Source organism: Nycticebus coucang, chromosome 8 (assembly GCF_027406575.1).
Source record: "Nycticebus coucang isolate mNycCou1 chromosome 8, mNycCou1.pri, whole genome shotgun sequence".
NCBI classification, from domain to species: Eukaryota; Metazoa; Chordata; class Mammalia; order Primates; family Lorisidae; genus Nycticebus; species Nycticebus coucang.
In genome coordinates, this window is record NC_069787.1 from 118,663,701 (window position 1) to 118,676,784 (window position 13,084).

Sequence of the window (13,084 nt, forward strand, 5' to 3'; positions counted from 1 at the left end):
ATAAGAACAGCTTAAAAGAGTCCTATATCCAGACATAAAAGAATAATATCTGCCATCGTGAAAACCCACTGATAGAAGAAATGCACAAGTAGGAAAAATAATGAAAATATTCAAATGTTACCAACCCACAAAACCACCAAAACATAATGATAAAAAGAGAAACAAAGGAAAAAAATATGGAAAACAACCAGAAATCAAATAATAATATGACAAGAACAAGACCCAGTATAGCAATAAAAACCTGCAATGTAAATGGATTAAACTTCCACTTAAATAATATAGACTGGCTGAATGGGTGAGGAAACATGGCCCAACTATTAGTTGTCTACAAGAAACTCATCTCTCTTCTCTTTACCCAACACATAAACTGAAAGTAGAGGAATGGAAAAAGACCATCACATGCAAGCAGAAACAAAAAGCTAGCAGTAGCTGTAATTATTTTAGATAAAAACCAGACTCTAAGCAAAAAAAAAAAAAAAAAAAAAAAACAGTAAAAAGTGAGAAAGAATGTCATCATATGATGATAAAGGAGATCATTTCTGCAAAAGACTATAATAATTCTAAAATGTATGCACCCAACAGCACAGCATCCAGATACATAAAGCAAATATTATTAGATATAAATACAGAGACATACTCTCTCTTAAGATCTAATACAGTAATCTTTGGAGACTTCAACATCCCATTTTCAAAACACTTAGAAAGAATATTAACAAAAAATATGGATTTAAACTGTACATTAGACCAAATGGATCTAGTAGTCATTTACAAAACTTTTTATCTGACAGCTATAGAATACACATTCTTCTGATCAGCACATGGAACGTTTTCCTGAATATCCCATGTGTTAGGCTACGTACAAATTTCATCAAATTTTAAAATATTAAAATTATATCAAATATCTTCTCAGGCCACAGTGGAATAAAAGTAGAAATCAATAACAATAAAGACTATAGAAACTGTACAAATCCATGGAAATTTAAAAACATGCTTTTAAATGACCACTTAGTCAAGAAAGACATTAAAGAGAAAAGAAAAAATCTTGAAATAGATAAAGATTGGAACACAACATACCAAAATCTGTTAGTAAAAGCAGTGAGCAGTGCCAAGTGAGAATTTTCTAACAATGTGCCTCTATATCAAAAATTAGAAATTTCAAATAAATAATGATGCCCCTTAAGGGACTAGAAAAGCAAGAACAAATCAACTTCAAAATTAATAGATGGAAAGAAACAATAAAGATCAGAGCAGAACTGAACAAAATAGAGACCAAAAAACAATATACAAAGGATCAGTGAAATGAAAAGTTGCTTTTTGAAAAAGGTAGGCAAAATTGATAAACTACTTCCTAGATTAAACAAGACAAAAATGTGATAAAATCCAAATAAACAAGATCAGAAATGAAATAAGACACATTATAAATTATACTACAGGAATATAAAACATCAATAGAGACTATTATGAGCAACTATGCACTAATGAACTAGAGAACCTGGAGGAAATGTATAAATTCCTGGATACATACAACCTACTCATATTGAGTCAGGATGAAATAGAAAACATAAACAGACACTCACAACAAGTAATGAGAGTGAAGTAGTAATAAAAATTCTTCCAACAAATAAATAACCAGGACTGAATGTCTTTACTGCTGAATTCTACCAAGAATTCTACCAAAATACCAAATATTTTGAAAATAATTATGAAATATAATTCTACCAAGAATTCAGCAGAAAACTTTTGCCCCCCTCCCTGCTTGTATAGTATGTTTTTGTCCCATATTAGTGAGAATGAGAGTAGAATGAATGAAGATAGGATGTTGATAGTAGTCTCCTTTGGTTAGTAAATCATCCACCTGAAGGTCCTGGGGAGAAATTAGGGATCTAGGAGAGTTTCTGTTAGAAAACTTTATATCATCTCATTTTCAGACTACACTTGCTAAACCTCTAGCATCCTAGGAGAACATTGTGGAGGTGATAGGATGCCATTTCCTTTTCTGAACTTCCTCTTGGGTTGTAATTTAGCTACTCTTTTGAGTTCAGCCAGCCATTGTGATGAGAGGTTGATTTAGAGACACATATTCTGGTCCTGAGTATTTTACTCAGTGTAGAAGCAGGTATTTCCATTTGCGGAGATACCAATGTTGCCAGAGATATAATTGCTCCTGGGAGATAAATTAAGGTCAGGCCTCAAACTGAAATAGGATACTTCTCTTTGGCTTGAAGAAGAAACTCCTTGTCAAACATTCCACATCTTCCCTTTGCACATAAAGCTTTGTGGACCTCAACAAGTTTTTAAAGAATTTTTTACCCTTTCTTTCCTAGACACTACACCATCCTCTCATAAGATATTTATCAACTAGCTTTTTCTCCTTAATATGGTCCATGTGGTTTTGCATTTGAATAATGTTTCTTAAATATTATGACATGATATAGAGAATGTTTGCCTCGAAGCCAAAAATATTATTTTAAAATTATTTTGTATTTTTATAAATATAAATATTTTTAAATTTAAAAAATAAATTATTATTTAATAGTTATATTTATTTCATTTACATTGGTTACTTTAGTCAAGATGAATTTTATAAACATATATACTCTCAATTTCCCCCCAAAATATTACTCTATAGGATTGGGTCATTTCCATTGGTGATTTTTGACCAAAATCATCATTATATGTATCTTTCTCTTCTTGTAGCTTTTTTTCTTTCTCTGTCTCTGTATCTCTCTCCTTTCTCTCCCCCATTCTTTCATTTCCCTTAACAAACAGAACCAATTTTTAAAAACTTTAATGTTGAAATAGGCTTGACATATTTATGCCATTGATATGCAAATATTTTGAAAATAATTATGATATATAATATCACATCAATTTACGTACATTTGTTTATCTCATGATTGTTTGCATGAGGAAAAAGAAATTTCATCCCTCTGGTCTTGGAACTTTTTGCCTTATAGGATATTATTATATTCTTTTCAGATACAGAATGATCCTGAAATAAAACATAAAATAAAGATGCAAGCTTTACTTTACCCATCCTTACAGTTAATTGATGCCTATTTACCATCTCACCAAAGAGATGAATATGATATAATTCTGACCAGGGATGTAGCCATAAAATTTGCAAGTTTATATTTCACCAAAGATGAAGTACTTCTTCAGGCCATGAGAAGAAACCAATACATGCCTCTGGAGTCAAGACATCTATTTAAGTTTGCTAACTGGAGTGTTCTTCTCCCTGAGAAGTATAGGAAGGGTCATGTTTATACTGAACCAGTTCTTGGAAGACTTGGCTATTCATTACCAGCACTTATGGACGAAAGAGCATCACCCTTGTTGGTCAATGATTCTTGGTTACAGAATTTGCCACTAACCTATGTTCTTACCTGTCAATATGATATTTTAAGAGATGATGGACTTATGTTTGTTTCAAGACTTCAAAATGTTGGCGTTCAAGTTGCTCATGACCATATTGAGAATGGAGTTCATGCGGCTTTATCATTTATGACAACACCAATTTATTTACGTCTAGGTCTTAGAATAAAAGATATGTATATTAGTTGTCTGGATAAGAATTTATAAATACACTTATGATGCAAATCAAAACTACCCTGAGATATCACCTACCCCAATGAGAATGACCCACATCACAAATTCTCAAACCTGCATATGCTGGCGTGGATGTGGAGAGAAGAGAAAACTTTTATACTGCTGGTGGGACTGCAAACTAATACAACCTTTTTGGAAGGAAGTATGGAGAATCCTCAAAGAACTCAAATTAGACCTCCCATTTGATCCTGCAATCACATTACCAGGCATCTACCCAGAAGAAAAAGCCCTTTTATCATAACGACATTTGCATTAGACTGTTTATCACAGCTCAATTTACAATCACTAAAATTTGGAAACAGCCTAAATGTTCACCAACCCAGGAATGGATTAATAAGCTGTGGTATATGTATACCATGGAACACTATTTGGCCACAAAAAAAGGTGGAGACTTCACATCTTTTGTATTAACCTGGATGGAGGTGGAATACATCCTCTTTAGTAAAGCATCACAAGAATAGAAAAGCAAGTATCCAATGAACTCTATTCTAATATGAAGGCAGCAGATGAGCTAATACGGGGGGGACAGGGGAATGAGCAGGTGGAGGGAGGGGAGAAGGGAAAGGAATGGGGGATTTTGGTGAATGGCACACCTCTTTGGGGTGGAACACAATTATAAGAGGAACTTTATCTAACAAATGCAATCAGTGTAACCTAATTCTTTGTACCCTCAATGAATCCCAAATGATAAAAATAGGGGAAAAAATGAATTTATAAATATATAATGTGTATGTATGGTCCTTACTTAGTGGGTTGTAATTTGTGATATTTTATAGTTGTTGTGCAAAAAACAGGTTATTTGTGTTGCCTAAATCTAGATTTGAATCAGTTGTAACAGTTACTGTTGTATCTTTGAACAGTTATCAAATTTTCTGACTTGCAGACTTTGCATATGTAAAATGTGGTAATCCTGTCTATTTCCCCCTTACTTATAATTTATTACAGATATGTTGGTCTTAATAGGGAGCAACATTTATTAAAGCTGAGAAATAAGAATGGTTATTAACAAATTAGAGGGGATAGTTCTCAGGCACAGAAATTGTAGTAGTGAGTAAAAAGAGAAAACACAAGAAGCAAAATAGCTGCTAAAAGAATATATGGAAACCATTGAACTAGATAAACTCTAAGGGCCCTGTGTTAACTGTCCCGACCCGCGGGACAGCAATGGGGGACGCAGGAACCATCTAAAGGAGAAAAACAAACAAGGGGCGCGAGAAAGGGAGACAAGACAGTTTTCTGATCAAGTCTCAAACTTTATTGAAAAACTTGTGCCTTATAAGCATTAGGGGAAGGAGGGTGTGTCTTGTTGGGAGGTTCAGAGGAGTTGCCAACTGGGGATTGGCTAGAATAAGCAAGATGGAGCATAAGGTGATTGGTTGGCTAGTTGCCAGGTAAAGTTACCGGGTAAAGGTAAAATTGTTTTTTACTTAAAGAGGAAGTAAGGCCGAGCTGTGCCTTATATGGCTTCCGACATCTCCTCCCTTTTTGTTTTAAGTAGGTGGGCATTAACCGAGAGAGGGAGTAGTGACCTGGCTCCTCTCGTGGATTTCCCAGATCCACATTTGTTATTTGCGGTATCTTTTGGAGAGGAGAGGTAAGCGAAATTTTTGATACCAACCTCTATGCAAGCCAGGTTTGCTCTCAGAGAAAAATCAGAGGGGGTCTGATCCTTCATTTGACTTCTCCTTGGGATCGGGAGGTGGAAGGATTGTGGGACCTTCTCTTGCAATGCTTTGCTGTGCACTCAACTCAGTGCCCATACTCTTTTTTCCTTTTATTAGGAATGGGTAAGTGTACCTCTGATCTATACACTGCCCTCATTATGAGGGGAAGCCATGAGATAAGGAATGGTTGGCTTCCTGGTCAGATAAAGCTAGGCGATGGTAGTGAATTTGAATTGGTTTTGCTAGTGCAGAGTCTATTTGTTGTTTAATGAAGGTGGTGACCTTTTTGAATAGCCAGGGGCCGAAGGAAAGGACTAATAGAAAACCTAATGGGGGGCCTAGGAGTGGGAGGAGATAAGGGAGAAGTCCATTGAGTCCTGACCAAAGGGGGTTATCACGAAGTTCCTTTCTTCTTTCTTCGAGCTGGTCTTGCAGGGTTTTTATCTTGTCTCAAACAATGCCTGACTTGTTGGTGTAGAAACAGCATTTTTCCTGTAAAGCCAAACAGATACCTCCCTGCTCTGCCGTGAGGAGATCTAGGCCTCTACGATTTTGTAGGACTACTTCTGCTAGGGAGTCTATTTGATCTTGAAGATCATGAATTGTTTCAGAAAGAGCTGAGACATCCTCTATTAGTTGACGAGATAGTTTGTGGTAGGAATGTATAGATATTCCTGTTCCGGTAACCCCTGTGGCTACTGCTGTAGTGATGCCTAGTCCTGCTATTAGTGGGATAAGTTGAATAGCTCTTTTAGAGCATGGATGTCCAGCTATATAATCAAGACTGGGGAGAGGAACAGGTTGATCTCCTAGTATAATAGAGATATCAGGGAGTAGTTGGGCGGTTATGCAATAGCCTGTCCAGTTACTTGGTAGGGCCATGTAGGCCAAATTTCCTCCACATACAAAAACATGTCCGGGAGGGGGGCATGTCCGGTGTGAGGTGTTGTTAGAAATGGAGGAGCAGTTTGTGAAGGTGATGCTTCCTAAGTCTACATCATAATTATTGTTCTGGGGAGGTTTATATATACAAGGTGTTTTTGTAAATTCTATAGGTTGGACTCTGAAAGGTAGACTGTCGCTACAGTTTAGATGTGAGTTGTTTAGATGTGAAGTGGAGGTGTTTGTTAGTAGGGCCAGGGGCATAGGTATGCCAAGAGTTAGACATAGCCAGCAGTTTGCCGTGAGGGTTGGGTTGGAATTATTTAAAGCTTGAAAGTGGCTTCTAAAATATCAGAGGTTTGGATGTCGAGATCTATGTCTCAAGATTTAGGTAAAGCTAAGGGGTGGTATTGTAGGGGAGTATATTTTTCTCTAATTATTTTTTCAATTTGTTTTTGAACCGCATCTTCTCTTATCCTATCTGATGGCCCACCGCCATCAGATGTGTGAATTGGTGGTTTTAGTGGCCAGCAAACATTTTTGCCAATAGTGCCTAAGCAAGAGACTTGGGCATATTTGGAGTGTCCCAGGTTATGAGTAGAATCAAGCTCACCTCCAAAGGAGCCAGAATAAGTTCTTTGTAAAATGGCTGTTAGATATGTGTTGCCGTTTGTGTGGGTGCCCTGCTGGACACTATTGTAGCACATAGAGTGCATTTGATGGGTTCTTTCGCACTCTGTGGGACAAGGTCCTGGTTCATTTTGAATTGGGAGTATTATTTTGGGTGCATTAACACACTGCCAGTTTTCCTTATGTCCTCCTCCTACCTGTGACGTGAAAGTTAAATAGGCAGTTTTGCCACTGCAATCAACTTGGCTAGTGTGGGAGGTGGGTATTATTGTAGTTGTTCCTCCCTTACAGTCACAAGGTGCCCCATATAGTTTTTGGAGTTTTAAGAGCGTTGTCGGGGCTGTTCGGGGGTTTAGGGGAAACTGGGGGGTTGTCAGGAATTTCTACCATGACAGAGGGGCAGGTGGAAGGAGGGCGAGAAGCCTCTTTAAGGACTTCTCCTACTTTGATGACATCTTGAATGTCAGGATCTAGTGAATGAACTTTTAACATGTCATGAATTAAATTCCAGTAGGAAAAGGCTGTAACTGGGACTTTGTCAGGACCAAAGGTGTGGTAAAAGTCCTGCAAGGCATCTCCTACTCGTTCCCAGCATTTTTGGCTGATTGTTCCCTCTAAAGGGAACCAGGAGCAGGTTTCATGAATAAAATTAAAAAATTCTTTAAGGTCCTTTCTTTAAACCCTTACTCCTCGCACTCTGAGTGATCCCTTGAGTCCGTCAAGGAACACTTCATGTGTACTAAGCGAATTCCCCATTATGTTGGCTGGATGGCTCTCCCAGGATTTCGGTTCACGCAAGTCTCCAGTCGACTCGGAACTTAAGTTTCTCTGTGTGACCACTCTCCCTGTGCCTTACGATCTCTGCTCCGTGTCATAGGTCGGCAGGTATAATCCGCCTGCTCAGACCCTCTCAGGCAGGACATCTGCCTACCGCCCTCAGGCTTAGCCTTTGGGAGGCAGCATCCCTGGGGGTGCCCTTGAGGTGGACGACCATATAAGACGTAGCAAGCTCAGAGTTTGTTAGAGAGTGTTAGGCAGAAAAACTAGTCCAAGTGTTTTGGAGTTCTCACTGCCGAAACGGGTACCTCTCGTCCTTCCCCGCTTTGGCGCTGTGAGCGTTGGTAAGTGGATTAGATCCGGGAGAGCCAATAATAACAGCCAAGACAAAGGGGTGAAATGTTTGAAATCTTGTAAGTTATTGTTTGCCTACCTTATCCTCTGATGCGTCTCATGGCAGGTGAACCGAGGCGATCTGAATGGGGAGTGCACGCGGGTCCTTGCTGCAGCTCTGAAGGGTGCTCGGCCGGGGCTTCCGTAGGCAAGTGTTCTCTTCCAGGGGGTCCTGATCGCCCCTTGTTGGGCGCCAGGATGTCCCGACCCGCGGGACAGCAACAGGGGACGCAGGAACCACCTAAAGGAGAAAAACAAACAAGGGGCACGAGAAAGGGAGACAAGACAGTTTTCTGATCAAGTCTCAAACTTTATTGAAAAACTTGTGCCTTATAAGCATTACGGGGAAGGAGGGTGTGTTTTGTTGGGAGGTTCAGAGGAGTTGCCAACTGGGGATTGGCTAGAATAAGCAAGATGGGGCATAAGGTGATTGGTTGGCTAGTTGCCAGGTAAAGTTACCAGGTAAAGGTAAAACTGTTTTTTACTTAAAGAGGAAGTAAGGCCGAGCTGTGCCTTATATGGCTTCAGACAGTTAACCACACGCTTGGTTGCTTGAAAAACAGAAGTTTATTCTCTTAAAGTTCTGGGGCCTAAAGTTCAAAACCAAGGCATTGGCAAGAGCCATGTTCCCTCTGACCCTCTAGAGGGAGCTCTTTGCTGTTTTATCTTCTGATGACTTGCTGGTGTTCTTTGACTATAGCCAAACTACTTTACCTTTGAAATAAAGCATCTTCAAATCTCTCTGCTTCATCTTCACATGATTTTCTCCTCTGCTGGTGTAGACATTGACCTGTATGCACATTTCATATCTCTGTCTAGAACAAGTAGTGATGTGGAACTTGAGAATCAGGATAAATACTCATTAAGTACCAAGAGAAGGGTTTGCACTGTAGTTTGTCTTGACCAAGTTTAGATGATACTTCCCCATAATCTTTTTTTGCAACATGCTAGTAAATTAGGCAGATGAAATTCTTAACTTCATCAGTCCAAATTTCTATAATATATACATCATTAGAAAAGACATTATCTATAAAGGATTCATAGCAACATGAGTTTTGTCATAGTAGCATGAGTTTCACTTAAAACCCATTAGTGCCAGTGTACTTGAAATTACTCCAAGTAATAGATAAACAATAAAAATTTCCCACTACTTTTAGCAATACAGTAATCTGTCAAAGTCTAAGACAATTTGAGCAAATAGATATGCCATGATGACTCAGGACCACCATATATATCAACATAATTTATTATATCAAAAACTTATACTAGGGTGGTGCCTGTGGCTCAGTGGGTAGGGTGCTGGCCCAATATACTGAGGGTGGTGGGTTCAAACCCAGCCCCAGCCAAACTGCAACAAAAAAATAGTGGGGGTGGTGCCTGTGGCTCAAAGGGGTAGGGCGCCAGCCCCATATGCCAGAGGTGGTGGGTTCAAACCCAGCCCCAGCTAAATAAATAAATAAATAAATTCTTAAAAAAAAAAAAAAGTGATTATGGCAGTCGCCTGTAGTCCCAGCTACTCAGGAGGCTGAGGCAAGAGAATTGCCTAAGCCCAGGAGTTGGAGGTTGCTGTGAGCTGTGACACCATGGCACTCTAGTGAGGGCGATAAAGAGAGACTCTGTCTCTACAAAAAAAACAACAAAAAAAAACCAACTTATAAAGATCATATGAGCAAATCAACAGATAAGGAAAATGTGTGACAAAATTAATAATAGCTGGTCCTAAATAATTTACATCAGAGGAAAATTTTAATAGATTAAAGTTTGTTAAAATGATAAAGGCTAAATTACCAAACACAACAGAAAACATTATCATAAATAATCAATCACTGAAATATTTTTCCATTGAAATTTAAATAAGAAGTGAGGACCATTTGTCGTGAACCAGCGTGGCAAGGGGAGCAAACCTAGTGGAATTGGTGGGGAATGAGGAAAATATAGCATGAGAGAAGAGACAGAAATGAAAGATGGGATCAGGAGGACTGACTGAGCTGAAGACTATAGCCAGCACCAAAGCACAAAATCAGCTTCATTTTATAGTATCTGTACAGGGTTGTCCAGGGGGAAGTAGCATAGACAATATGGGGAAATAGCATAAACAAGACATAGTTGTTAGTCTTACAGTACAATAGGAAAATGTAAATAACTTTAACAAAGACAAATCATCTTGTTAATGGTTTCTACTCAACTTTGTTAACATATGACAAGAAGCAAGAAGGGAAAGATCATGAGGATCTCAGCATAGTTAACAAAACAAAGGAAGAACTATGTGACTTAGTGGTTACTACTTAATTTTGTTAGCATATGATGAGGAGAAAGAAGGGAGTGGTCACAAGGATTTCTGCGTAGTCAACTAGACAATGAAAGGGCTACATGACTTCTGGCAGAGAGAGCATGAAGAAAGGAATTTGGCTGTTTTGGGAATGGAGGAAAAGCAGTTGGGGGTTCATTCTCTGAATGTTCCCCAGGCTGTGAGGGCCCTGTCAGTCTCACTTTCCACAACCATTATCCCTTAATATCTCATAAGTTCATACAATTTTTAATATAGATTGGTTTATTAACATTTCTACCTTACATCTATATCTTCTTTTCTTCACACTGGGATTCCCGGTTCTCTCATTGGAGATGACAAAGTTATCAATATGCATGTAGTATTACATAGTTGTTCACCTGCTTTTTCATACATTACACAGAAATCATCTTCTGGATAGCATACCAATACCATCAACAGTGTGATCAAGAGGGGATACCGAGAAGAGTGAGGACTAGGAGAACAGGTCTTTTTAAGAAGACCACAAGGATACACCTGCAGGGTCCTCTCCATGATGACTCAGCTCTTGGAAATTTGTAAACTTAACTTCCTGGAACTTGTAAATTTCCAAGTTCTGTGAAATCCTGTAGTGCTATAGGAGCTGGAATAGCATCTCCTGCTTGATTCAAAGTGGCCAATGAAAAGGATACCTGTGGGTTAAAACTTTTTGACTGTCGATAAAAAGGGAAAGACCAAGCCAGTTGAGGAGCATGGCCATTTGGAATTCTTCTATGCCATAAGCTCCCAGCTGGTGACTAAAACCCTTCCTCTTATAAACGTGGTGTTTGGGTGCTCTTTCTCTCTGTTGGACCTTGTCTTCCTGAAACATGATTATTGAAAATAGTTAAAATTTTTTTGCATGTTCTCTCCTTCTTTGCTTCCTACTTTAAAAATGAACTTTTTACTTTGAAATAAGTTTTAGAATTTCAGAAAAGTTGTAAAAATAATAGAGAATTGGGTGGCACCTGTGGCTCAAAGGGGTAGGGCACCAGCCCCATATACCAGAGGTGGCAGGTTCAAACCCAGCCCCCGGCCAGAAACTGGAAAAAAAAAAAAAAAAAAAAAAAAAAGCATGGAAGGCCATAAATAGACTCTACATCTGGATTATGGTGAGAATTTAGACGAATACAGGCTTCTGTAACAAAAATACCATCATCCAAGCCACTTAAATAATGAACATTTCTTATAATTCTGGGAGCTGTGGAGGGCAAGATAAAGGTTTTGACTGATTCAGTAGGTTTTGTCTCCCGGTTCATAGGTGACTGTCTTCTCACCATGTTCTCAACATAGCAGAATGAGACAGGATTTCTCTGTGAGGTCTCTTTTATAGGGACACTAATTCTATTCATGTGGGTTCCACCTTCATGACCTAATCACACCCACAAGACTCAGTCTCCTAATACCATTATCTTAGAAGTTAGGATTTTAGCATATAAACACAGTATTCATAACACACTCCATACATTTATAACACACTATATGGACATACTAGCTCTTTTGGATTTCTTCTTTTTATTAATTTTCAGAGTGTTAAGAATAAAGACTTCTGAGTCAGAGGATACAGGCTCAACTGTTGGTTTTGAAAATGTATAATCATGTGACCTGGTTTTGGAAATGTATGATCATGTGACCTTAGGAAAGAAAGATAGCTTCTCTTAATATTAATTCTTACAGTCTCATGTTGATACAAGGAGTGAGAAAGTATTTTTAATTTGATATGAAGGTTAAGTCATGCAGTACATTAAACTTGACATGAAAGTTGCTTGCTGCTCAAGAAAATTATTATGGTGTTTGATCACCTGATTCCTTGGGTCACTCAACAATCCAAACTGGTTATGTTGTGTAATCTCACCATTCAGAAGATTGTTTTGTTGTCTCATGGATTTTAACTACTTCTGCTTAGAAGTGATATACATGACTTCACATCAGATTCTATGCCTGGCATTTGTTCCATAATCTCACTTAACTTCCAGGGATCCAAAAATTGTAGAGCGTGTTATAGTTTGTTCAGACTACTATAACAAAGCACCTGGACTGGATAATTTATAAGCAATAGAATCTTACTGATCACAGTTTTGGAGACTAGAAAATCAAAAGGTTAAGGTGAGCAGATTCAGTGTCTGGTGACATGCAGTACATTCCAGCTGTATCCTCACACGATGGAAAATGTAAACAGACTGCCTCAAGCCTCTGTTATAAGGGCAAAAATTCTATTCATGAGGGCAGAATGCTCATGACATAGGCATTTCATGATGAAATGTGGGGAGACACAAACATTCAGATCACAGCAGAGGGGGCACGCGAATTTCATAGAACAATAAATGTCTCTGACATTTCTACTTGGGTTTTTATGACCTTGTTAAGTTCAATTGCTTTTCTTTTATTGGGCTGCCACAGAAGACTGTACTGACTTCATTAAATACAATTGAATGAACTTGTACAACTTCCCGAACTTTCCACAGTCTCAGTTTTTCTCTCCAGTATGACATTAATACTCTTGAGAGGACTACAGAAGTTTTAATTATTTTAGTACACTGGCTGAAGTGCAGGGTAAATGCTCGAAAACTCTGAGCCATCTCCATGATCGTTGTATAACTGCAACACAATTAGTTTTATTCACCAATAATTGTAATTGTAGCAAGAAAGTAAAAGTAGTGTATGTCTGTCTTACTTCCCCAAATCTCACAATACTTTCAAAATATTCTATTTGTTCTTCTCTAAGATTTGTTATTTGAGACACATACTGAATTTCCTGTATTTTCAAATGGTCTTTTGTTAAAAAATAAAATATTCCACACCTAATAATTGTGCAATAAATGTT

General features: G+C 38.2%; 1 protein-coding gene across 1 annotated transcript in view; it reads left to right on the top strand.

Annotated features, from left to right (window-relative positions):
* Positions 1-3,582, top strand: part of AADACL2 (arylacetamide deacetylase like 2) — a 75,492-nt gene extending 71,910 nt beyond the window's left edge. Inside the window, 1 exon segment of the mRNA XM_053598851.1 lies at positions 2,980-3,582. Within this exon segment, the coding sequence (XP_053454826.1) occupies positions 2,980-3,582 (603 nt within the window).
* Positions 3,583-13,084: the final 9,502 nt, after the last annotated feature.